A 27,739-nucleotide genomic window follows, 5' to 3' on the forward strand; every position below is an offset into this window, starting at 1 on the left:
GGAAAATCATACATATTCAACATCTGGATTTGATTAACAATTGAACAGATTATCATAAGGCCCTTCCACTTCCAGTTCATCCTTATCCATATTGGTCTTCCTCAACACCCCATACTATGCCCATGCTAGTCATTTATAATTGGTACGGTTTTATCTCTCAGGCTCGCTGGCCGACAGAAAGCAGGGTTCACTCGTAGGTCCTCAGCATTAGCAGGATAGCCTGAGAGATAAGAGGACATATATCTGACTGAGTCTCTGATGACTTCCACCATCTCTCATCCCTCCGCCTGACCCCTGACCCCTGCAGATCCTCCCCTTACACTGTGCAGGAGCGGCACTGGTCCTCCTCCGCCCACACGTGTTCCCGGCACAGGTCCGCCGGGTCTGCTGGTATACTGCGGGCTTGTGTGAGGGGCTTGTTTTGCTGTTTTTGTGGGAACTGGCACGAGTGCTCTCGAACCGTGTGAATGTGAACGCCGACATGCGCACTTGTTCGGGAAGTAAACCTGCGTATGCGTTTCAGCTGATCATGATGCGTTTAGTTTAATGTAAGGGGTGATGGTGTTTAGGGCTGTGCGATATAGCTAAAAAAATTATTTTGATATAATGTTTCATATCGTTCGGTATCGATAATTATTGACATTTTGATAATCTTTTTAAGACAAGTAGAAAATGTATCCACATTATTAAGGCAAACAACTCTTGAACTTAAAGGTACAATATGTAGGAATTTTGTGTGACAGTGTGATATATTTCCTGCAGTTGTGTACTTCAAAGTCTCCAAAGATTTTTTATTTCAGAGAAATTCCGTTTTTAAATAAGTGGCTGTCCCGGGAAAAAATGTCGCCTGTCAACGACGCAATATCCGCGCTTTCCTCGGTTTCTGTTCATACTGCCATAGCCATGACGTAACCATGGCGACAGACCGTAACGTTTAGCGGCACGCAGTTCTTGTTTCTTTCAAACGTAGATCATGGCAAGCAGACTTTGGGACAAACAAGGAGAACTAAAATGAGGATCAACATCAGCGTGGTGTTTTTGAGATGCCGAGAGCTAGCGTCCGCGACTAACTTGGACTCGACAGAGCTTCACGAGTCACGACTTGACAGCTTTATTAGACAGGTGAGCAAATGTACATAAAACAAAAGGATGTGTGTTTCCTTGCAACACATGCAACTGTCAATAATATCACTTATAAACAATGCGAGATACATAGGCCTATATGACGTGACAGATCAATCATTATGCATATGTTGATTCACCTCAAAAACTATCAAGTGATCGTTATGCTGATGAAAGTTCACAGTTATATTGCTCTTTGTACTTTGGTAATGCTTTTTATCTCTTGTGTTTTGACCGAGATTATGGCAGTGCAATTAAATACAATCGGATATGTGTTGTTAAACAATATTTAGCCATTACTTGCAAATGTTCGTTCAAATTTACTTTGAGTACCATTGGTTTGAACCAAGCGTGCCGCACAAGCCCTCAAAAGTGAAGCCAAAGCGTCTCGATCGCCCCCCGGTGACCGGTCCTAGTATAGCTCATAAGCCCCGCCTCCCCGTGTTATTCAACGGCACGTGAGACCAACTAAACAATTAAATTACACTTCACATATCCTTTTTCCAAAGATAGTTTGTCATTTACTGTAGTTTCTATCACATTGATGTAATTTCAAGTGTTTGTTTTTAAAATAAGTTTGTTTTTAGTTAGTTATTTGATGCTATAAAAACGGTGCTGTGACATCATGATTGACAGCTGTGATTGACAGGTTCTCTGTGTGAAGTAGTCACTGAAGCACCCACGGACTTTTTTTCATAATGTTGACTATGTGGTTAGTAGTTGTATTTACCTTATTTTAACGAGGTACTGCAATCAGCAGACATCATTGGAGAGGAACGGAGCAGACTTAAGAAAAGTGCAGGAGTGTGTGTTTGCGATGTGCTACGCAAGTGCGCAGACTCAAGTCCCAAGATGTCAGCGCCATATCGGGACACTGGCGGCTTCAGTTCTCTCCGATGGAAAAGAGCGAAGGGGCGTCGTCCATCTTTTTGTTCTATAATCATCTTCAGGTCTATAACTCAGATTAATTAATTAATTTGATCAAAAGTAATTCCATTTAGTAAGATCATTTTCAAGTAATTCCAAACTTTGCGAGGCAGACGACAACATTATGTGATCAAATACACACAGCTTGTTAACACACTCCACAGCGCCACCCAGTGCATTTAATTATAATTGTGAGTTTGTGCTTGGGATTTATCATGGATTCACTGCATTTATGGCCAGCAAAGCAACGTAGTAAAATTCGAATAGTATTTTATTTTTCGAATAATAATTACAGATCGAATATTCGAAAATTAGAATATTCGTGCACATCCCTAGAACGCACCAGGGTTCGATATAATCAAGCTGAGTGTGAAACCAGACCAACGCTGCGGGGGAACCGGGAACAGTCGCGCCCGCACTCGGACCACAGCAAACAAGCCCAGTGTGCAAACACCCGTAGTTACAGGAACTGGCCACCAGGGTAATGGGTCTATCACTGGTTCCCCAGGAGCGCAGGCGCACCGCCTGTAGGAGCTCTGCAGTGACGTAAGCCGCGCGTGCCTTTTACTTCGACGGCGCTGAGAGCGCCAGCCAGAGACACACAGCCCTCAGTGTTATTATCTGTCTTGCAGAGCATGGCATAACAGGGCCAGGACTGCCATACCTTACCGAGGGGCTTTTGGAGAAGATGGGTATTTCGTAAGTGTTGCTTGAATTATTTTGTAATGCTACGTTATTAACAAACCGAAATCTTTTAATCATAGCGTAATGCCACAATCTGACCCTGTCTGATAATGAGCTGTTGATTTCCAGTGCATGTTTTGCATAATTCAAATGGGGTGCAGATGAGCTGTAATGGCTATAATCGTGTCTTGCCCCGTTTAGGCCTCTGGGATCACGCCTGCAGATCCTCCACTGCCTTCAGAAGCTCTGGAAAATCTCTAACGAACCCGTGAAGGTATGCCCTACAGCTTTCAAACGCTTGCTGGTTACTCAAACGCTGGAGCCAGGCCTCTCCACAGGTGCTGTGTGTGTCCCCAGGTGTTCAACGACCCCATCCACGGCCACATCGAGCTGCACCCCCTGCTGGTCCAGTTCATAGACACGCCTCAGTTCCAGAGGCTTCGCCACATCAAACAGCTGGGAGGAACGTACCTGGTGTTCCCGGGGGCGTCCCACAACCGCTTCGAGCATTCGGTCGGGTAAGGTGTGCGCGCGCTTCATTGGATCATGGCGCGCCGGCCCGAACGGACGCTGCTTCAGAGTGTGTTGTGTTTGTGTGCTGCAGGGTGGGGTATTTGGCGGGGTGTCTCGTCAAGGCTCTGAACGAAAGACAGCCAGAGCTCTTCATAACGAAGCAGGACATGCTGTGTGTGCAGATCGCCGGCCTGTGCCATGACCTGGGTGAGTGACGCAAGCGTGAGAGAGCTCCCGTTCTCCTTCGTCCACACTTCCAGACACGCCCAGGAGTGCGAGTCGCAACAAGAGACTCGTGTTCGTTACAAGCAGATGATGAAATGATTGATTTAAAGGAGACATTTCAATAATCAGGCACAGACCGGTTTTCAGATCATCATCTCGCATCCTTTTTGTAATGTACAAAATTTGACCATAAACCAGGAACAATGCCAGTGACTGGAGATCAAATCCCCAAGTCATACGTGTTAATCTAAGAGCACACACTAATGTTTTAGCGTCGTCTTTCTTTAAAATCACCTTTTTGTCTGTTGTCCAGGTCATGGCCCATTTTCTCATTTGTTTGATGGCATGTTCATCCCTAAAGTTCGACCTGGTCGGAAGTGGAAGGTAAGTGTGGAAAGCTTCACCCGTGTAAGACCCCTCATGTGAACGGCCTGTTTCTAGGAGGTCGAGGAAGAGCCGTGCCTTCAGCTTCTCATGGGGGACCTCGGCGGGAAGTAGATTTGTGCCTAATGTTTTGAAACTAACTTTTCAGAAAATTAATAAAAATAAAAAATAAAAATCTCAGACAAAATGTAACCCTTAGACTCCAGTTTTAAAGAGTCTTTATTCGTTTCTCGATATTTGGCACAAATGTAATGTGACCCTTCAGCTGATTTAGGTAGAGAGCGAGGCAAGCGAAGGCTTCATTAGAGCTGTCACTTCTGGGAAAAAATCCTGTTCGATTTTTGAGACACAAGTGTTCATTGAATCGATTGTAAAATCGATTTTCCATGTCTAAAGACGTTTCCATTTTCAACACCAAATATAGGCAAATCCACGGACACCTAACAGGCATTAGGACGAGCGTAAAGAGGGCGCTTGAGACGCACAAGTCAGCAATATTCCTGATGATTTATTGGCGTGAAGTTTCAGCACAATGACAAACAGGAGCGCCACATTCAGGGATTGAGATTAAAGGAGCTGTATGTGAGATTGTGGCCAAACTGGTACTGCAATCACTTTCAAATGACAGTAGAGCGGTGTATCCCCTCCCCCTCCCCCCTGACTCGAGGTTGCCAGATCGGCTGCGTTCTTTAATCCGACACGTGTGTAGCCGTGGTAACTAGAGCAGAGCTGGCAACCCGGATGCCGCAACACTACTGACTTCGTGATTGGTCGATAGGTGGAGGGCGGAGCATCAGACCAAAACACAACATGACAATATCAACATCAGTTGAGGGCTGCAACTGCACTTTTTAAATGACAATATCCTGGCCGGACTACTGTTGTCAGTGATATAAGTATTTGAAATGAACATGATTTCTCAATGTCTAGTGACATATCAGGGCCATTTTATGATTAATTCAAATACATTTCTTACATACAGCTCCTTTAACTCCCTCGACCCGCCAAATGTGTGTAAAAATGAACTTTGGCGGGAAACGCCGTCAAATCACGAGCCAGTCTGGCGTGTTTCTATGTTTACTCACTTCGCTGGGGAAGTTCGTGTAAGCCAAATCTGCGCGGATTTAGCACAAATACGCAACTCGTGATCCTCGTGATATATTAAATACAGCGTATAGCGTAGAATCTGTGCATTTCTGGCTTACTTGAACACACGTCACTACGCAAGACATAACGGCGCGCTTGTTCATTGAAGTAATAGCGAATATTAAAAAGCATTTGGTGAACAGAAAAGACATTGTTATTTTCCAGCATCCCACATGTTCTGTGTGCTGTGTTGATCTGTCCACCTAAAACACACACACAAAAAAAGGGCGTCAAAATCGATTCCCTATTTTCGTTTTGTAAACTTGAGTTGGTTGGTCCGATCGATTGTGGAATGGTTTTTCGAGTGTAAAGTGACAGGCCTAGCTTCAGGTGTGGAGGGTTCGACCCACGGCCGCCACACCGCCTCCTTCAGCACTGCAGGCTGACGTGTGTGTTCTCCCCGCAGCACGAGACCGCCTCAGTGCAGATGTTCGACCACCTGGTGGAGGTCAACGAGCTCGAGGCGGTGATGGTGCATCATGGGCTGAGACTTCCAGAGGACCTGGTCTTCATCAAGGAGCAGATCGCCGGGCCGCTGGAGACCTCAGTGCTGGACCGCTCGGTACGAGAGCGCCGGAGATCGGCACAGCCCTGTTAAACAGCTGGCTTTGTGATGCGAGAAATGACAGATTAATCACGGCTCCAGCACTAGTGTAGGGTTTTTGTATGAACATTTATGCCAAATGTTTTTGAAACAAAAAAGCTTGTTGAATTTCACTAATTGAAAAATATGCACTGCAATAACCTTGCTTACATTTTAATCCATTGTATTTTTAGGGGCTGAAATTCAACATGGTTGTATATTATTTAAGCTGTGAATATTTTGATTCAAAACATTTCACACTCATTTTCATTATTAAAAATTCAATAATCCATATTCACCTTTCAGACTTCCACAATATTCTGTTTAAAAATACAACCTATGATATTCGACAGGCAATTTATATGAATAAATAACGGAATGAATTAATTTTGTTATAATGAAAATGTGTGAAATGTTTTGAATCAAAATATTCACAGCTTAAATAATATACAACCATGTTGAATTTCAGCCCCTAAAAATACAAGACGCAAAAAATACACTGTTAATCAAAAGACAGAAAACTACTCTCTGCTCTTGACTCTTAACTTCAGTTTGAAAGCATTAATCTGCATTTAATTTTTACAATGAAGACTATCCAGTGTTATTTTACATTTGATTGCTTTCATTTCTGTAGTATTTCTGACCTGAACCCTGCTGATAGACCCACCTGAAAAACTTCCCGGTTCTGCAAGGGCTGGTGTTTGGGTTTTTGGTTTGTTTTATTGTAATTGTTATATTATAGGAGCCTTGATGATGGGTGCTTTTGACTGTAGATCCGTGTGTGTGTGTTTCCTCTCCAGAAGCCATGCAGCATCACTTGTAGCCAAAACAGTGGTGAATGGGACGATATTTATATCGTTATCGCAATAAATACCAGAAAATATTGTGATATAGTTTTAAGTCCATCCCTAGATGTGAGCCAAGTTGATCCTAGAGACCGGTGGCTTCTGGGAAGAAAGTGTTTGTAGAAGCGTGGGCAAATATGCCAAGCAAACAGACTCGGACTGAGTGCTGCAATAAAGCTAAGGCTGCTTCAGCTGAGTATCGGTGTACACTGAGGAAGTTAGTTGTTCCAACTCCGGCTTCCGGTGGCAATGCATAGGGTGTTTTACATGAAATGTGCAAAAGTTCAGATATTAATTGATAAATTTTTTACATCCCAAACGCCAGAAAGGAAGCGCTTGCCTAGGATTGCTGTGGGGTAGCCGTGCTCTCGGCTCACTCTGAGCTGCTCCTGCCCAGTGTGTTCGTGAGTGCAGCGATACACAGCTCCACTGGGTTTGGACTTCATGTGATCTCATGCTGGGGATATTTATGATAACTCGAAAATGATTAAACACGACATGTTGATCTATTTGATCAAAAGTAATCCCATTTTGTACGGTCATTTAGTGTTGTAAAAATACAGCAGCCGCACACTCAAAACACTGTGCAAAATCAATTTAATACGGTCATTTAGTAACATCACTTTGATCAAAGTATTTTGAAACTGCCTAGAGGCGGACGACGACACGTGTCATCAAACACATCAGCTTGTTCACCAGCGCCTCCAGTTACAACTGCGAGTGTTAGTTTGTGTGCTTAGCGTTTCGGCCAGCAAAGCAACATGTAGCACAATTTGAACCGTTTTTTTTATTTTCCGAATAATAATTACAGTTTGAATATTGACATGTGTATGCACAGCCCTCATCTGATGTGCAGCGTCTGCTCCTTCTGACCCTGCAGTGGCCGTATAAGGGCCGGCCTCTGGAGAAGTCCTTCCTGTACGAGATCGTCGCAAACAAACGAAATGGCATCGACGTGGATAAGTGGGACTACTTTGCTAGGTAAGATGGATCGCTGCAGGCTAATGAAGATGGTCGGTCTCTAACCCTAGTTCAGCTGAATGGAAATGTGTGGTGTTATGGGCAGGGATTGTTACCACCTGGGGATCCAGAATAACTTCGACTATCAGCGCTTCCTCAAGTTTGCACGGGTGTGTGAAGTGAGAGGAAAGAAGCACATTTGCACAAGAGACAAGGTACGGTTTGGGGTCATACTGAAATGTGTGTATTCATTGATTTAGTGCATGTGATTTTAAATTGAACTTCTTTTTTTTTACCAAGATATATTTATGCTTGTCATTTGTTCCCACCATCATTAACCCTCTGGGGTCAGGGGTCAGGGGGGGCCATGGAGAAGGTTTGTCCTGCCCTGACATTTGTGCTTTTTACAGTTGCTGCTTATAAACATATCAATGGCAAAGTCTCATTACACTGTATTCAGCACAAACTGGGCTACAATATGTGAGCAACATGTACATGTTTGTATTTTGAAGAAAATAGCGTGTATGCGTAGGTCCTCTAATGAGCCATTCAGTCAGGTGTGTGAGAGGGAACTACAAGAAAGAATGTGAGAAAAAAATTAAATATGTATATATAGACAGTGTGTGTATATATAATAAATCACAAAATATATATTTATTTATTATATATAATACATTTTATTTAGTTTATTTAGTATATATTTAACAATATAATCCAAATATAACTGAAGGTCAAAGGCACATTTTGAGCACAGTCATACCTTTAAACAAATCCCGCTCATATATGAGTGAACATCTCATGACAAGGCATTTGGTGTTTCTGTGCTCGTCCAGTCAGTGAGCTCACTTCATGAGGAATATGTCCAAAGCTCACTGTGATTACGGCTGTAACGTATTTCATATTTATGTTATATTATAGAACATTTCAGTTAATTTGTAGTTTAATACGTTACTTATACAAAGACATTTTATTTCAACATATTTCAGTCGATTTCGCTCATCTCAGTATAGCAATATAGTCTGGGAAAACTCAGACTAGTAGATGTGTTCATAGCATGTTTACTAACGTAAGTGTGTTTAGATGTGCCATTCATTCACACAGAGACACATAACATGCAGGATTCATATTTAAACAGTCTTTTTGCGGTTTGCAGACACTTCTATATTGCGATTAGAGTAAAGCGCTTAAGATTAAAGAACTATTCACGATCCTCAGCGGGATCCGTTCCTGCTTCTTCCGAGTTAATGATTGCAGGATCCCAGACCGACACGGCAGAAAGCACACCCTTTTGGTTTCTTTGTTTTACAAAAGCGCAATGTTTTGAGTGCAAGTAGACAAACAAGAAGACCTTTTTCCATTTAAAATGATGTATTGCTTGTATCTGTATGACCATGAATGAAGTGGTTTTTGCTGCTTTGTGAAGTAAAGGTGTCTCAGCATGTCAACAGATGTCTGTGATTGGCTGCATTGCTCAACGCTGCAGAAACACGCTCTCCAGAGTGCAAACACAAATACACACTGGTGCGTTTGCAAAGTCTGTCCAAGATGCTGTTATTAGTTTAAACTGAGGGTGCACCCCATAGAGCCGGGCCTGATCGGGTCAGTCGCGCTGATGCTGCTAAATACTTCTTCAGTCGCAGAGGCCACAAGAGAAGCATCGACCCGTTAAATGAAGACGGTTGATATCCCCTTATCAGCATATGCTGAGGTGGACTCCTCTCTCGTTCTGTGAATGACTGTTAACACGAGCTCGGCCAGTTTTAGCTTTCACTGTGACTGGTTTGAGATGCGTCATGATCAATCTGGGGCAGGTTTGATGAAGTGTTCCCGTATCAGGCAGAGTTTCAGCTAAGCTAAACGACGTTCTGATAGAGTGTTTTGAATTCTCTGTACTCGCAGGAGGTTGGCAATCTCTACGACATGTTCCACACTCGTAACTGCCTCCATCGCCGGGCGTATCAGCACAAAGTGGGCAACATCATCGAGACCATGTGTGTATCAGCACCCTCTAACAACACATTTCATTTTCCTGGCTTCCAGGTGGGTTTCAATGTTCTGTCATTGGCTGTTTTTGTGTCAGGATAACCGAGGCCTTTGTAAAGGCGGACCCTCACATCCAGATCCAGGGCTCTTCTGGCAGGATGTTCACGATCTCGTCAGCTATAGAAGACATGGAGGCCTACAGCAAACTCACAGGTAGATGACGGCCCGTGTCCCGCACACTGCTCATGCTGACCGAACCCTGACCAGCTGTCAGTCACGCTCATGGAAACAATGCTGGAGGAGTGATGAAATTAGGGTTGTTTGGTAATTCATGAAAGAATGTGTTTGTTTTTAGATAATATCTTTGAACAGATCCTGTACTCGTCTGCGCCGGAGCTGTCCGAGGCCCGAGCCATCCTGCACAACATCGTCTGTAGACGGCTGTACAAGTGTGTGGGTCAGACCACGTCGGAGACGCATGTGGACGTGTCGCCGGTGAGTGCACAGCTTCCCCCAGAGCCTCATCACACACACATCATATTCAGGATAGTATACTATCATACGGTCATCAAACCCTCTAAACTTCCATTTCAAGGTTCACTTGATATTCAGAAGCCAACAAAGTAACTCAAATGGGCCGTTTTGGGGGCGTTAACCTTTACTTTACTTGTATAATTTTGACGTGGACACTGACCGACCCATGAGTCTACCAGTGTCATGAACAAGTGTTTCTGCCTAGCGGTTCATTGGCTGAAACTGAAAGTACGGCTGCACAATATTGGAAAAAACTTGCATTGCGATATTTAGTTTTTCTGTGATATATGTTGCGATATGAAAACAGCATTGCTCTATTTGGAAGGAAGGAATTCTCTATTTTTGGTGATTTTGTAGGTGAGTGAATCTGCATAGGAAATGAAGCCTACAAATTGAATGTCATATTTTTAATGAAGGGTTAATGTCGAAGGCTGCAAGATTCTGACAAAAAACATAATTGTCAATAATTTATTTTAAATTTTTCTTAATTCCCTGTAAGTGCAATTTTATTAATACATTTATTTATCAAAAAATTTTTTGAGGGGGTCTGAATGTCATATTCTTTATATGGATTGTACATTCAACTGTCCCATAGTGAGCGCTGTTTACATTATGCGTCTTTGTGGTCAAAATATATAAAGACCAAACAGGTTAAATGGTTTAATCCCGTCATAATCACTGAACATGTCAGACGCGTGGAAACTAGCGCTGTAATCAAGGAGCCGACACATGTACACTGTTGGTTAGCATCAGAAGATGTTCGAGCAGGTTCTCATACGCCATCTTTAACACAAACTTTCCGGTGTTCAGTTTTCTCTTGTTCCTCACTAGCAACAAACAGTGTAAAAAAATAAATTCTGTGTATCTAAGAACCTTTAAATCTGAGTTGTTATATCAAACATACTTCTCTTGTAGATCAGTCATGGGAAATGACAACCATGCAAGTTTTCCTTTTGTATCAAGCAGCTAAAAAGATGTAGCATGACGTGTTTGTTTCAGCATCCACATTATGAGTTAACTCAACAGCCCTAGCGGATGGCTACGCTATTGATTGCCTATTTGAAAACATACGCATTTGATTTATGATGTTGCTTTATATGTAAATACGACCATTCATGTCTTGATAATCTGTTATCGTTTGTAATGGTGACAAATACATGTTTCTCCTTCGCTCGACATCTCATCTTAGCATACAGCCATAGCTAGCTCATTAAATCACATGTTGGTCATTTGGATTGAGGATCAAGAGGAAATGTCTTCACATCACGATCGGTTTCTTTTCACTCTAAGCCTGCAGTCACACATTGACTGTGTTTGGCATCTTCATCTGAATGTAAACAGCCAAGCTAAAACACGTTAATGATGCCATACAACAACAAAAAATTCTCATTGTGACATGTTAGTTGCATTGTAGTCGTGTCTAGGCCATAGTAGACTGTAAAATAATATATGGACAGAGTGTCTGTGACGTCACCCGTAGTGTTTCTGAAGAGCGTTTTTGAAGCCCAAAGTGGGCGGAGCCGGCGTTGCCATCTTGGCAGCGTGTCACTCCCGGATAGCAGAAAATGGGCAAATAGGCAGGACACCACACACGCCTAGCCCGACGTGCTCGAGTTTGCTCAGGAGCTAATGCTATATGCTACTGGCAGTACTGTTAAAGGACTTGATGATGCTAAAGTGACAGCTGACTTGATGATGTAAAGCCACTAGTTCAAGTTCATGTTTTTGCCCTTTGAAATACTATAATAGTTAAAAGGCGTAGCTAAAAGTGAGAGTGTGTGTGTTGAGATGCTGTATTCTTCTAGTTAAAAGTGTATTATGCAGTAATATTGATCTGAGCGTGTGTGTGACAGTGATTCATGCGCATACATGTCAGTCAACACGGCATCGCTCATCAAGTTCGTAGAGAGCTTTATTCAGTCCGTTTTAAATTCTGATTTTGGCCGCCTCTCAGAGGGTAGTTATATCTGTTGCGAGAGAACCGCAGAACGAGTGTAGCCTCTTTCTCTATAGACGTTTTTATATATGAAAACTCCAAAAAGCAACAAAATTGTCAGACATGCATTAGCGCATGTACACAGAGGAAAACAGCGCTGGCTGGTACAGGAAGAATGTTGTGGCAGTTGCTCGGTGTGGTGTTAGTCCCGCCCCTCCTCCACTGCGATTGGACGGCTGGGTAAAAAGTGACAGTGATGAGCGCTGCGTTTTACCCAAAGTTGAACATTCTTCAACTCTCAGCGACCTGTAAAAACGCCAGGCGCTTCAGCGTGAAAAACACGTTCAGCGCCTCGTTACGCTCATGGCGTTCTAAAAACGCGGCGCTCCCATTGAAAACAATTGAAAGCATACGCCAGGCGCGTGGAAAAACGCTTTGGTGGACACACGGCCTAAAGCCTGTTTTATGCTTCTGCGTGGAATCGACGGCGTACCCCCGCAGACCCCTCTGCGTCGCCGCGAACCCCTCTCAGACCCCTCCGCCGTAGCTCGACGTGCACCTCCAAAAAATTGTAACTACGCGTCGAGGCGACGCAGACCACAAGGGCTGTGATTGGTCAGATACATCATTTCGGGAGTGAAGCTTTTCCAGTTTCCCCCTCCCGCTATACCGCCATTTTTAAAGTGACCACTGCACTGTTTGTTTAAACGATATCAAGTTGAGGAACGTTTGATTCTTCTGCGATTAAACATTTGCAATAAAATTATTTGTTGTTCAACGTCGATTAGCTCCAGCTGCAACAACATTCTCTCTCTTTCGCTCGCCATTAGGCTCGTTTCCATTACAGATTTGCGCAAAACTTTTGCGATTTTTTTTCTTTATGTCGATAAAAAACTATTGCGAAATGACGGCGTTTCCATAACCGATGTTATGCGACTTAAACGTCTTTTTTTCCTCTCGCCATAAGCCATTCCAAAAATCATGGTAACGGACGTTGGTAGGTTTAACGTTATAGCCTATATCAACTTTTATTCAAGACACAGAGGTCCAGAGACAACACAGTACAGATATAAATGTAAAAACAATACAAAACAATTAAGAATGATGCGGATGAGGCATCATTTATAGAACATATACAGGCTTCGGGTCCAATGTTTCCAAAAGCAAGATGCTATACCTTGTGTCACTATAGCCACCGCAGACATTATTATTAATGGAAGGAGACGTGGTGTGTTATCCAAGCATTGATGGCAGGGAAAGGAGTTCTCCCTCATTTCTGCTCCGAGGTCTTGATTGTGGCATTTCTTTGAGGTTTAGAGTCCAGTAGGCTATTCCTGTAATTGTTTCTTTTATGAATTTAATAAAGAACTCTGTCTCGTATTAATTCCAAACGGTCAGTGTAGCCTACTTTTGGGTCCATTCGTTTTCCCTTTTTTAACCCGTAATTGCAAAACGAAAAATGAACGGTTGTTGTATTTTTTTTAAACGCAAAGTTAAACACAAACTTTTTAATTTGAACTGTACACCAAATGCTGCGCAAAAAAAAAAAAAAAAATATCGACGAAATTTAAGATAGCCTATTTGTTTATGATTTTTTGCTCCTTTATTAAACATTTAAAATATTCACAAATTAATATGGAAAACATGTAGATTTTACTGGTTTTCTAAGGCCAAATTAGAACCTGGAAATTATATTTTTCCCGCAGTGCTGAATGAAAGACCATAACCACAACCTACAGAAAGGTGATTTATAGGTTATAATAAATGTGTCTGACAAAATAACGAGGCATTTTAATTGTTTATTAATAAACTATTGTTTTCTAAATCAATGTCGGCTAAAAACATCTCCATCTCCGGATGCACCTTTAGAGAGAAATGCACCTTTCATACGGATTACATAATCAGAAGCTTTCGATTCGAATTTGTTTGTTTTAAAGTGGACATTTCAAGCTTTAGCCTACATAGGCTATATTTTGTTTCAGTTCTCGCGCTTGAGTTCACGGAGACCATGAAAGCGCGCCTGATTGTTTTGTTTTATTTTACAAAACCACAACGTTTTCTTGTTATTGTGAGTTTACGCAAATACAATTAGTTGCGAATAATGTAGGCTATTATTATTTTCTGTATGACCAGAAATGATAGAGTATTTTAAGTTGTTTCCACTGTTGATAGGGAAATGCAAGTGTTCGCGCCCGCGCGCCTATCCCTGCCATCCAGTGCGCGCTCCGCTTAAACACTTGAATATGCGTCAAAATCTTGTGTTTATTTCTGATAATCTTAGCCCCGTATTATATTATTGTCCAACTCAACCTTTATTTTGAATGAGATGTGACGAATTGCTTTGTTCATTTTTTTGGATAAAAGCGTCTTCTACATAGGCTATGTAGCCTAATAAATGTTATAATAATGATGATAATTTTTATTATTATTTGCGGACACGGACCCCAAACACACCGCGTCTTCTAAGTCAGGTGACTGTAAATGCGCAAAACCTTCCATTGCAGTTTTGCTAAATATTCCTTTTTCGAATTGCCTGAAAAACCTCCTCATGCGAGCATAAAATCTTTTTTTGCGATAAACGGGAGTTTATGCGAAATGGACGTGGTTCCATTGTGCGTATTTTCAATTCGCAATTTCAATTTGCGCAATTTGAAGGGTAATGGAAACGAAAGCGGAACCGGCGCACGGAACCAAAACAAACTAGCAAAAAGATTCGCGAAGCACACACCCCCTAGCGTTCTGGCGGTGAAATACACCGCGATGCAACGCAACCTGACGCAGAACCATAAAACGGCCACGACGCCGTAGGAGTGACGGCGTAGCTACGCCGTGGAGTTGACGCAGAAGCATAATGAGGCCTTAAGACTCTGTTACCTTGGCAACCAGCAGTAACAATCAGTTACATTACAAACAGCCGAAAGAAAAGGGAAAATGGCCCTTTCCAAATGAAACATTTCTTCTTGCTACTACATTCTCCGCTAAATTTCCCAAGTACAATGTCCTTGTAACTGTTACACTCCTCCGACAAACACATATCTCCCGCTGGGGTAAACTGCACTGAGCGGCTGAATGCGCTTACTCGATCCACTATGATTTTTGTTTTGAAAAGTGTCTTATTTTACCCAGAATGCATTGCAGTGTAGTCCTACTTAAGATAGTCAGAGTCTTAAGTGCTTTGTGCATCGGTCTGATTTAGATGTCTATCTGAAGTCTGACTATCTACTATATCTCAGCCATAGTCAAAGTCTGTCTTTGCGAAACCGGCCGAGGGAGGTTGCCGCTCGGTCTATGCGCATGCCCTCCGTCTGATCTGGATACGGCTCGGATCCGGCGGACTTCAGTAAACCTCGGGATAAACAGAGAGACTAATATTAGCGTAGATGCCATTCTTCTTATGATGTAACGAGTACATCATGTGTTATAGGAAGTGTTCCCGGTTCCGGCTGACCTAATCTATGCAGCCTAATAATCATTTAACTGATTTCAATAACATACATTTATAATATTCTATGTGTATGCCAGGTCAAAGAGATGTGCTTTTGGTCTAGATTTAAACTAACAGTGTGTCTCCTTCCCGGACAATGCTAGGAAAACTATTCCAAAGTTTAGGTGCTAAATAGAAAAAAAAAAAAATTATTGTTGCATAACAGAACAATAACAACATACACAGAGGAACACAAGGCAGTCAGCTATTATCTACTACATCCATAATAGCATCAAAGGAAACAGAATAAAAATTTTAAAAATCAAATGTAGGCGCGTGGTAAGCGCGCTCATAATAGAAGCGACGCGGCGCTAGTTTTTCCGGGCGCGCCTCTGTTCATGGTTGCATAGCAACACCAGACGCCACGGGAGAGCAAGCGCTTGTGGAAAGGAGAAAGCGGTGCGAACTGCGCTCTCCATGAGGACGAGGAAGTATCAGCATAGATTGATTTCTAGCCCTTGCATTAGCTTTACCACTAGACATATTTATGGAGATGAGAAATAAAAAGCCGCCCTGTAGAGCTATGATCAGCTGTGCGGCCGAGCTTTCGGTGATGTTACGGAAAGGCCGAAGCTGATCGGTTGGTTTTTGTCGCATGACCTGTTGAGATGTTTCATCTCGCCCCGGCATAGCCTACATTTGAAATAATGAATTTGCACCCGCAAAAAACGCGATATGTGATTGGCCCCTAAAGTGGACTCGGGTGCAGTTGTATCGGGGTAGTTTCACGAGTACGAGTACATGAGCACAGTATCGGGCCGACACCCGAGCACTGGTATCGGTGCATCCCTGTTTATGTCTTTAATATCAGTCCGTCAGAAAAGCAGTTCTAGGCTTATTCTTGGCTGGATAACGCTTAGCAGGTTTAAAAAGCCCTTTTAAAATTAAATATGAACGCAATTTTTGATTAAATAAAAGTACAGTCAAGTCAAATAAAAGATGTTTTATCTCCTGTATAGTTTGGTAACACTACAATAAGATATCATTCATTAACATTACTTAATGCGTTATCTAACATCAAAACATTGAGTGAACAATATATTTTTACAACATTAATTAATGTTTGTGAATGTTATTAAATACAAACACTTGATTCGTCATGTTTGTTCACTTCATTTATTGTGGATTAAATAATGTTAACAGATTTGTATTAGTACATTTTTAAATGAACCCCAAGGAGAAGAATTGCTACAATATATAACTATTGTTTATTGTTAGGTCATTTTATCTAATGTTACATAACAAATGGAATCTTTTTGTAAAGTGTTTTTAAACTGCAGTTTCTATCTTGGTAACCGTGATATACACTTAAATATATGTAAATTTAATCTAAATTAAGCTTTGGTACCGAAATTGTTACCGAGAACCGTGGATTTTCACTGGTATTGGTACCGAATACTGAAATTTTGGTACCGTGATAAGACTAACGTGAAGGACTATAATCCGTTCAGAGCTCGCTCAAGTACTGCGGAGCTAAACCATTTAGTGCTTTGTAAGTAATCAAAAGTGTATACGTTTAATAGGCAGCCAATGCAGTGTTGACAGAACCGGGCTAATATGGTCATATTTCCTGGTTCTGGTAAGAACTCGAGCTGCTGCGTTTTGGACTAGCTGTAGTTTGTTTATTAAGCGTGCAGGGCAACCACCCAGTAGAGCATTACAGTAATCTAGCCTTGAGGTCATGAACGCATGAACTAACTGTTCCGCATTCGTCAATGAGAGCATATGGCGTAATTTAGATATATTTTTAAGATGGAAAAATGCGGTTTCACAGATACTAGACACGTGGCTTTCAAATGAAAGATTGGTATCAAAGAGCACACCCAGGTTCCTAACCGACGACGGAGACTTAACAGAGCAGCCATCAAGTGTTAGACAGTATTCTAGGTTACTACGTGAGGAAGTTTTTTGTCCAATAATCAGAAACTTTTTTCAGAATTATTTTTTTTATATTAGCTATGCATTCCGTTAATTTTGTGAAATGCTAACTTTCGTCAGCATAACAGTGAAAACTAATTCCATGTTTCCTAATGATATCTCCTAATGGAGTGAGTGAGTGAGTGAGTGAGTGAGTGAGTGAGTGAGTGAGTGAGTGAGTGAGTGAGTGAGTGAGTGAGTGAGTGAGTGAGTGAGTGAGTGAGTGAGTGAGTGAGTGAGTGAGTGAGTGAGTGAGTGAGTGAGTGAGTGAGTGAGTGAATGTAGCATGTACAGAGTGAACAGCAGCGGTCCTAGTACTGAGCCTTGTGGTACGCCATACTGAACTTGTGATCAATAAGACATCTCTTCATTTATTGCTACAAACTGATAACGGTCAGATAAGTATGATTTAAACCATGCTAGTGCAATTCCACTAATGCCAACATCATTTTCAAGTTTCAACATTTCATTTTTCATCATTATCTTTGACAGAAAAGGCAGATTCGAGATCGGCCTGTAATTGACTAATTCTCTAGGATCAAGTTGTTTTAATAAGAGGTTTAATAACAGCCAGCTTAAAAGTTTTCGGTACATATCCTAATGACAAAGATAAATTAATGATTTTAAAGGGTTAGTTCACCCAACAATGAAAAGTGTCATTAATTACTCACCCTCATGTCGTTCCAAACCCATAATCATCTTCGGAACACAAATGAAGTAGCCTGGTAATACCAGACTCTGCTACTTCACTTTGCTTCGTAGACAGAGTCTGGAATGGCATAATAGAGAAGTGTTTTCTCTCTCGCTAGGGGGCGCTTGTCTGAAGTTTAAAATCATTGGTTACCCGTAAGCCAATCAGATAAGTTTATATATGACGTATGTTATGCGCCGACACAGCCGCATCGAACCACAGACATCATGCATCGAACTCAGATCTATGATCGAACTTTAAACCTGCTGTAAACACTTGATGATGCGAGCGAAATACCGGAGTGAACATGACTGTAAACGACTTTTGCAGATTATGCGAAGTTAATCTACGCATCCACGGTACAATCAGGGCCTCTAAACTGATATTTGACAGTAGAGAGAAACAAAAAAAAATTTGCAGCCAACTGTCAAAGTTAGGATTAGTTCTGTTAAAGCTTTTTGTTCATCTCGAGTATGTCAGAAATGCTGCAACTTAATTGCAAGATTACAGCATGTCATGGCAATATTTAAGACCTGGAAAAGAAAGGAGACACTGACCTGTCAAAAAGCTCCCCAGTTTCTCGCTGACGATCGGTAATAGTTGATAAATCAAACTTTTCCCAAAGGGAGTAGGGCCACAACATCACCTCCATTCAAAATGTTTAAAACACACTCTTCGTGTTCGGGCTTCAGTTTGCTAATGCCGGGAATATTCTCCACAACTGAGCGAATTGCATCCGCGTCTCCATATCCGCGGTCGTTTTCGATTTCCCTGACCTAATCTTAAACTCAGCGCTTAGCGACTACGTCACGGCTTTCAGCCCGCCCTCTGTTCGTTGATTGGCCGGCTGTTTTCAGGCCGGAGGAAAACGGATAGATAGGCCGCTGTCTCAGACTGAGTACAGAAGCAAAATGAAATTGAGCGGAAGTGCGAAGTCTGACGTAGTCAGGCTACAAATGAAGATCATTTTGATGAAATCTGAGAGCTTTCTGTCCCTCCATTGACAGACGCGTCATTGCAACTTTCAAGGCTCTGAAAGGTAGTAAAAACATCGATGAAATAGTCCATGTGACTACAGTGGTTCAACCTTAATATTATGAAGCGACGAGAATACTTTTGGACGCAAATGATGAGAGAATATTAAAATATCCTCATTGGTGTTTCGATGAACTTATGGGTTTGGAATGACATGATGACAATTTCATTGTGTGGGTTAGTGTTGCTTTCGTCAACGAAAATTATGACTAAATATCGTCGTCAACGAACCTTTATCACGTGACGAAAACGAGATGAGACGCAACGTAAATGCTGGTCATGTGACGATGACTATAATTAAATGAATAATGCAATATTGTTGACGAATCAAAACGAGAATAAATGTGGTTTGCCAAATAAAAACTGCTAAAATGTCTCTTCATTTCGTTGACCAAAACGAGACGAAATGTTATTTAACGTTATTTCGTCTCGTTAACTTGCATTATTATAATGCAGCATTTCTGTTTCGTGTGTCACTTCAGGGGCGGCATCAGATCGCACTGCGCAGACGCAGGCGACTTCACATCCTCGAGCCCCACTCGCGGCATTATTTAGAGATGCAGCTGCGTGAGTTACGGCTGTTTCACACACACTCCGTGTGTAGTGCGTATGCGGTGCGTGTTGCGGTGTGTATGCAGGAGCAGCACGAGCTATTGTGCTTTCACATGTGCTCCGTTTGCAGTGCGCAACTGATCTACGGCTGTACCACAATCACACTCTATTTTTTTATTTCAAATCAATATTTTTAGCCTACATCCATTATGTCGTGTTGTTGAGGTACTGTGTAGATCTCTGCTCTGCTGTTATGCACGCACCGCTCCTGGAGCGCATTGCCGGACCGCATCCGCGTGCGTGTGAGCGCTCTAACCATAGGCTCTACATGGGTACGGGAAAAAATACGGAGTATGTGTGAAACAAGCATTAGCATAAACGACAACAAACAAAGTTAAGTCTGACACAGAGAAAGGGATTCGTCTTTGGGAGAAAAAGAAGAAATTACATTTGGAAAACCTTTCATTTCATCATGTGTGTAGGCTACTTCTAACATGTTTGGTTCGTAAAATAAATATGTTAAATTCAAATCAGAGCGTCTTTCGTGTCTGAAATGGATGTGTTCTTGAGTCTATAAGGTAACATAAATATAATAAGATAACTATAAGAAGATAAGATTGTTTGAAATGGGTTTGGCTAAAAGAAAATTTTAGTTTCGTCTATACTACTAGGTATTTATACTATATTGACTGGGTTAAATAGAATTGCATTACTAAAAAGAGACTAAAATACAATTTTCATTGACTAAAACTAGACTAAAATGTCATCAGATCCAGTTAATAAAAAAGAGCAAGGTGTGAACTGTATGTGCTGATGTGATAATCACTGATCTCTTGCAGGAAAAGCTGCTTGACTGGGCGAAGGAAGTGGCCCGATCCAAACCCAGCGGCACAGATGGCAACCTCATAGCGGAGGACTTTGTAGTTAGTGTACGTGGGAACATCTCATTTTGTTTGTGCATCTTTATCTAGTCCTGTGAGGTAATACCAATAGTTTTAAAATGGCAGTTACAGGGGAAGGGAACGTTCTGTTAAGACATATGTATTACCAGTTGAGAAGTGCGTGCTTGTTCATGTCTATTTCTTTTTGTTATTGTGACTGCTGATGTAAGTCGTGTCCTCTAGCGGTTGAGGTGTAAAACGTTGAGTTGCTCGCGGAGGAACATGTGGCAGGTGATGGTCTGAGGCGTACCAGTGTACCAGGCCATCATTTTATCCGTCTAATGACGTCAAAACAGCTCAAACTATAAGCTTAACATTGTAAATCTGGATAAGGATACAGTTAACCAACAGGTATTGTGTTCTGCAGGTATAAGCACAACTAAGTAACACGTGTCTTTGATTATTGAATTTGTTGTGGAATGGACAATGTTGTTTGTGCACTGTTTTTAATTGTTCAGATATTAGTCTCTCTGTTAATGAGCTTACAGAACCTGCATGTGTAATTAAACGAGAATCAGCTGGGTGTTGTGTTGTGTAGTACAGCATGTCAAACTGCACTAAAGGTGTTCTGTCAACTATCCTCATTTGTTCTTCAGGTCATTCACATGGATTATGGAATGAAGGAGAAAAACCCCATCAACAATGTCCATTTTTACTGCAAGAACGATCCCAGTAAAGCCATCAAGATCCGCAAGAAACAGGTACGCAGATTTTTTCTCTCCAGATGTTTAGGAAGATTCCCCTTCCTCTTTAGTCCAGCTGAAGGGTGTTACAGTTTATTTATAGCACGTTTCATACACTATGGCAATTCTAGGTGTTTTACACAGAAAGGAATTAAAATCATCACAAAATAAAAGCAAGGAAATTAAAACAGACGTCTTCGATGGACCTGATTTTTCCCTAAAATCGGACAGGAGATTAGGTACAACGTGATCAGGTATACTCACTAACATACAAGTAGCATTTTCAGTTATCAGTATTTGATTGTCCTGTGATCAGCAGCCCTACAGAGGACAAGCCGATTGGAGGATGGATGGATGGAGTTTTTGGTAGGAAGAAAGAAAATGAATGAAAGATTTAATAAATGCACAAAATCCAAAGCTCAAACGTGCGCAGGTGAAGTGAGCCGTGACTAACAACAGCGCTTAACACAATCAGTGGAGCAATGTCTGGGTGCAGACGGCCCTAGTAAGAAAACACACACAACCTAGGATTTATAGGTGCAAAATCCAAATAAAACATGCAGGAAGATTGTGGATTTTAGTTTAGATATGGGGAATGTGATGCAGTTTTTCGTTACAAACTGTTTTCTGTACAGTGTATTACCACAAAGACAAACATAAATGTCTACAAAGTTGATTCTGAATAAATGTCCATGTTAATTTGAATGAGAACACCTGAGAGAAGTGCTCCTGATGGCCGTGTCGCACGACAGGTGTCCAAACTCCTGCCGGAGCAGTTCGCTGAGCAGCTGATCAGGGTCTTCTGTAAGAAGACGGATGACAAGAGCCTCGAAGCTGCTAAGAAGTACTTCGTCCAGTGGTGCATGGACAGCAACTTCACTAAACCGCAGGTAAGACTGGGCGACCCGTCTGCATCTCCAGCTCTGCGGCAATTCATTGACATTTAAAAAAAAATTATTTGCACATTCAGTTCAGATTGTTATTTTGAAATTCAACAATCTATTGCTCAGTTTATGGACACATTTATGTTGTTTTTGTATACATTTTATTTGAAGGTTTAGTTAAACAATCGTTTGAGAATGAACACACACCGTGGACTAGGGCTGGGTAAAAAATATCGATTTCTCGATATTAATCGATTCTCATTTTTACGAACTGATATCGATTCTTAAATCTCAACAATCGATTAGTCATCCTGTTTTCAGTTGATGAATGAATGGAACATTGTAGCGCGCATCCCATCCAATAAATCCCAATAATCTTTGTGCTTTGCTACTATTGATACTAAATAAAGTCTCAAATTTCAAATTACTTCCATTTTCTTACGAAATTCAAAAACATAAATAGTGTTTTGGCGTGAGATCGCTCTGGCTCAGCTCAAGAGAAGCTCATGATCTCCTCTTCCGCCTTAATAACACCAGTTACAGCGCCAAATAAACATGAACGAGCATCTGAAAGTGTGTTAAAGATAGAGTACAACTTATCGAAATCCGTATCATGTCACATGGAATCGCTCAATCAGTGTTTCACCCGTGGAAAGACGTCAGTAAAACGCTTGTAAACAATGTCATGTAACGTCACATTTACCTCAGAAAACACATGTGTGACCATAAACTCGTTAGTCAGCTAGAAAAATTAACTCTAAAGAGGAGCATTTTGCTAAATATATGCACCATATTACATATTCATTAGGCATAAAAAAAATTTTTGTTTGGTTCCGGTTTCCGACCGACCCTGTCAATTTATGTGCGACCCAAATTTATTTTATGAGCTTGGGGAAGAAATAATAAAAAAATTTAATAAATACGCAAATAAAAAACTTTGAGGCGAACTATAATTTACGTTTTTGTACAGCACGCGATGCAAGATGCCATCTGTTGTCCTCCAGCAAAACAAACGAGGCAGCTACATGGTCGTTCACACATCGTTCGTCAAACTGAACTATAATACATATACAAGTCTTTTTCTTTTTTTTTTTGTCATTTAGGACACTTTTATTCATATACCCACACATACAAATGCATGCATTCATAGGCACGCACAAACACCACATGATGCGTTAAAGAGTAACCTCCATCCGCCTCCCAAGTTTCATTAAAAATCATCCCAAATCCCAATACCCTCTTCTGCTGTCTACCACTTCTTTCGCCATGTATTTGTTCGTTTTTTTTATTATTTTATGCAATCCAAAACACACTCTAACCTGCCGCGCTTCGTATCTCCAGAGCCCGTCTAACTTGTCCGCTTGTCCGCGACAAATGGATTTTTGAAGGACAAGTAAAAGAGAATTTTACTTGCCCGAACGGACAAGTAGCCTGATTAGAACATCAATAACAAACAAAAAAATAACTAGGGAATCACTAAACCGAGAGAATGATTCTGATTTTATTACATTTATTGTAAGTTGCGATCGATTGTGGATAATAAATGTATTAGCCTGCTGACGGTGAGGTTGCGCTGTTGACGCTCGCGCAGCCTCTCGAGGAGAAATCTACACACATGAGCGCAGCACACACACACACACACACAGGTTAACAACATACTGCCTATAAAAAATCTAAATGTGGAGTTTCTATATTTTAACATGTGTTAAGCAGCCTCAATTATTTTTCCTGAATACCATATCACGATTGAAAATGTGACATTGATTTCCTACAACAGTTCAATAAACAGTTAAAATTAAGTCACTTACATTTTAGATGAATATTGGCTGTTTTTGTTCTGTTGCTGCAGCGAAAATAGTTCCAAACAAAAATCACAGCAGAACCACGGCGCATCTCACAGGAACACTCAACCTGTTTTCATTATTGAATGATTCAGCATTTTGACCGAATCGGTTGAGTCAAAGATTCAATGACCCATTAATTAACATCTGTCTCATTCTTGAATGAATCAACCGTTTAAACGAATCGTTTGAATTAATGAATCAATGACTCACTCATTAATACGGCCGCCTGCCGCCACCTATTGGCAGTTTAGTGTTATGTTTATAAGTAGCCTAGTATACTTCTTTCCAATGTTTCTTATTTATACATTTAAATAAATTTCATAACATTATTTTATGCAATTGTAATTTTTCAGTGTAAAATATTTAATTTTATCAGCCCTACCTAGGGTAACAGTATGCTTCATCTTTCATTTTAAATTCCTAAATTTGATCAATAAATTCATTTATTTAGAATAAGACGACACTATAGGGCATTTAATAAGATTGGGCGAGGGGATTCCCTTCAAAGGTGCAGATATTACAATATCCCAATTTAAATATCAAAGCTGATTGAACACTGATGAGAATATTGCTTCAGAATAAATAAATAAAATTTAAAAAAATCCGGACAAGCAACTTTTTTGATGTGAATGACAGATTTACTTGTTCGGAGGGCAAGCACATGAAAAGGCTTAAGGTCGAGCCCTGAATAATTTCCTACCTATCCCTTGCTGCCACAAAAAAAAAAAAAAAAAAAAATCCCTACTGACCATGACCTCAACTGACAACAAACCGGAACCAAACTTTTTTTTTTTTTATGCCTTATAATTTTTAATGTTCTTCGATATTTAATGCATGTTTGAATAAATCTGGCAAGTTTTTATGACAGCCACCATTTAAATGTTTATACTTCATATAACTTTATTATTATAAAAATAAATAAAAGTGTAATTTAAGTGTTTGTAGAGCTACAAATCAGTTCATTTTTACCTTCAATATTATAGTAGGCTAATGAAGCCTATAGGCTACAACTGACTCCCATAGTTTACAGCATTAGTTAAGAGATTTGGTTTCCTTGAGACGATTTGCCATGTATTGTACCTGATATCCAAAATAATCAATATCGAATCGGAATCGGAATCGAATTGTGAAATCTGTGTCAATACCCAGCACACGGTGAATGGTGTTTGTGTGGACTGGATGGATGGCACTGGTGACCGTGTGTTGTGTTCCAGGACGGAGATGTCATCGCTCCAGAGCTCACGCCACTCAAGCGAGACTGGCACACGCTGGAGCAGGACGACAGTGACAGCGAGGTAGATGAAGGCACGCGCCCGGGAATTAGAGATCAGACGCCCAAGAAGACGGGACGCAGTGTAAAAGTCAACCTTTTTCAAGCTCAGGGAGAAAGCAAGCTCTGAAGAACTGGCCTTGGCTCTCAGCCAAGCTTTCGTATTGAGGATCACTGGAGATCAGCAGATGCTCATTCAATCATTCAAAGTGTTTTCAAACTTCAGTTAAACGGTATTTTCCTCTTCAGTTTTATTTTCAGCTTTCATGTCTTGTTCTTTATCAGGGTTTTAATTCAGGTCAGCCCTCTGACACCGAGACGCTTTATCATTCGCTCCGGAATGAACGATCATGTCTCTCTCCACTATCATGCTTTGACGCAGAGGGAAAGGTCAATGCCTTTTGGCATTCTTCTGTTATTTTTTATTTATTTACAAAGTTTTATTCGGGACTCTGCTACTTGTTTATGTTGTTGAACAGCTCACACATGAATCTGCTCATTTTCATTATACTGGGTCTTTTCTCAAATGTGATGACAACAGATATGTTATATATCTTTATTTGGGCAGAATGTTTTTTAATACTTGAAATACTTTATATAACAGTAGTTGGTGGTATGACCCTTTTGTCCTCAGCGATTTTCTTGGATCTTATTTCAAATGTTCTCATCTTATCAATACAGGGCTTTACTGTAAACCAAAACCTCCATGATCGTGTTGTGCTCGGTTAAACTCCTTTAAGTCTGTTGTACTGAAACAGGTTGAGTTAAGGAATGTAGTGACATAAAGCATGTTGTGCGTGGAGATTTGTTCTGATGTTGAATCAATGCAAACTCAATCAACAGCAAAAGGATTCAAACGGCAATGCAAGGAGAAACTATATCATTTTGTGAAACTAAATGAGAAACTATATTCATTTATGTTCATGATATGTGTATGCTTTACTTTTGCTTTGTGATGATTTATCTGTTGGATGTACAGTACAGAATTCACTGAGTAAAGGGCCGACTGAGATGAATGTGTCTGTACCAGATTTAGCAGTAAAAGCTCTACAATGACATTCACTTCTTTAATCCCCCACTAATGGCTGTTTAGGTTTTGTCAAATATCTGATAGTGTGAAAAGGGTCACGACATAAAAATTCTCTATAATGCAGGCCAGACAAGTAATTTGGCAATGTCAATTTGTAAAGAAAACTATGCGCATGCGCACATACATTTAAACGCGCATACCTATAGACTAAACACACAGTATGCATGTGCACGCCGTCTGCGTTTTCACAGATTCACGTTTTTGAAGTTTACATGGAGATGATAACGTTTTTAAAAAATGTGTGAAACTTGCACCTCGGAATCTATTTCAAAGCTTGCGTTCTCGAGCCACCAGACACCTGTCATGCAAATGAGCGGCCAGAACACATTAAAAGTTTTCAGTTAGAGCGGTGTCGTGTTAGCGGCCCCTAAGTTAATGACTAATGATCTTTGCATCGGAAGTGACTCAATCAAAACTGACTTTAGCTGGACAATAACTTTATTCTAGAGCTGCTGTAAAGCCTAAACAATCTCTGTTACTGTAATCTCCTGTTATCACTGTAAAGCTGCTTTGAAACAATCTATATTGTTAAAAGCGTGACATGTATTTCTAACAGTTGTTTGGCACCATTGACTTCCATAGTAGAAAAAAAAATACTAAGTCAATGGTGCCCCACAACTGTTTGGTTCCAATCGTTCTTCAAAATATCTTCCTTTGTGTTCAGCAGAAGAAAGAAACTCACACAGGTTTGCAACAACTTGAGGGTGAGTAAATGATGACAGAATTTTCATTTGTGGGCGGAGTATCCCTTTAATAGGTCAATAGAAGCCTTCTCATTAAATTGTTTATTATTGTTTTTTATTAGTGACACATCCGGGGAGAGGATATATTCCAAAACTTTCTGAAAATACAGTATGTGAATTAACTACACAATTACTAGAAGTGTTTACCTTGGATATTATACAATTTGCATGCATACAAAATAAGTCCTCACATTCTTTCTTGTGGTCTCTCAGTGACACACCTGACTGAAAGGCTCATTACTCAGGATCATTCACGCCCCCGCACATATTGCCTTTCCAAACAAAACGTGTGTCTTACAAAATCCATGTATTGTTTTATGTGAATGGTTAGGCAGGATGATTTTCAGATCATTTTGAAGCAAATACTCTAGGCGACAACATCCATTAGTCAAAAGTCTTGTGGACACATATTTAGTATGTGTTTTGTGGCCTTATTTCAGAAACTTTAAGTTTTAGTTTTTTCAATAACCATGCATAAACAATATTCTCTCAAAAATACAAACATGTACATACATGTTGCTCACATATTATGGTAGCCCTGTTTGTGCTAAATAGAGTGTAATTTCACCTGTGCCAGTAATATGTTTATAAGCAACTGAATAAAGCACAAATGTCAGTGCATGTCAAAACATCTCAAGGTAATTTTTACAAAAATATCATGGCCCCCACCCAGAATATTTTTTTATGAATATCTGAACAGACTCTGCTGAAAAACAAAATAAAAAAACATTGTATTCATGCTTCATGCATTTTTTTTTCATCA

At 40.7% G+C, this 27,739-nt stretch overlaps 1 protein-coding gene across 1 annotated transcript; it reads left to right on the top strand.

Moving 5' to 3' along the window:
- The first annotated feature begins 481 nt into the window (after positions 1-481).
- On the top strand, positions 482-25,286 carry samhd1 (SAM domain and HD domain 1). The gene is made up of 16 exons (XM_056261687.1): positions 482-500; positions 2,601-2,748; positions 2,935-3,007; positions 3,091-3,251; positions 3,338-3,453; positions 3,785-3,855; positions 5,408-5,563; positions 7,310-7,410; positions 7,496-7,604; positions 9,289-9,380; positions 9,470-9,585; positions 9,728-9,867; positions 20,361-20,450; positions 21,059-21,163; positions 21,898-22,035; positions 25,088-25,286. The coding sequence occupies exons 1-16, from the start codon at positions 482-484 to the stop codon at positions 25,271-25,273; spliced, it is 1,821 nt and encodes a 606-aa protein (XP_056117662.1). The 3' UTR covers positions 25,274-25,286.
- Positions 25,287-27,739: the final 2,453 nt, after the last annotated feature.

This window comes from Rhinichthys klamathensis, unplaced genomic scaffold (genome assembly GCF_029890125.1).
Source record: "Rhinichthys klamathensis goyatoka isolate OS25496 unplaced genomic scaffold, OSU_Roscu_1.1 h1tg000010l_1, whole genome shotgun sequence".
Taxonomy (NCBI): Eukaryota; Metazoa; Chordata; class Actinopteri; order Cypriniformes; family Leuciscidae; genus Rhinichthys; species Rhinichthys klamathensis.

Bases quoted from the DNA above. Each gene is read 5' to 3' on its own strand.
- samhd1 (XM_056261687.1), top strand. The intron at 3,454-3,784 runs GTGAGTGACGCA...TCTGTTGTCCAG, and splicing joins CGGCCTGTGCCATGACCTGG to GTCATGGCCCATTTTCTCAT. The intron at 5,564-7,309 runs GTACGAGAGCGC...CTGACCCTGCAG, and splicing joins CCTCAGTGCTGGACCGCTCG to TGGCCGTATAAGGGCCGGCC.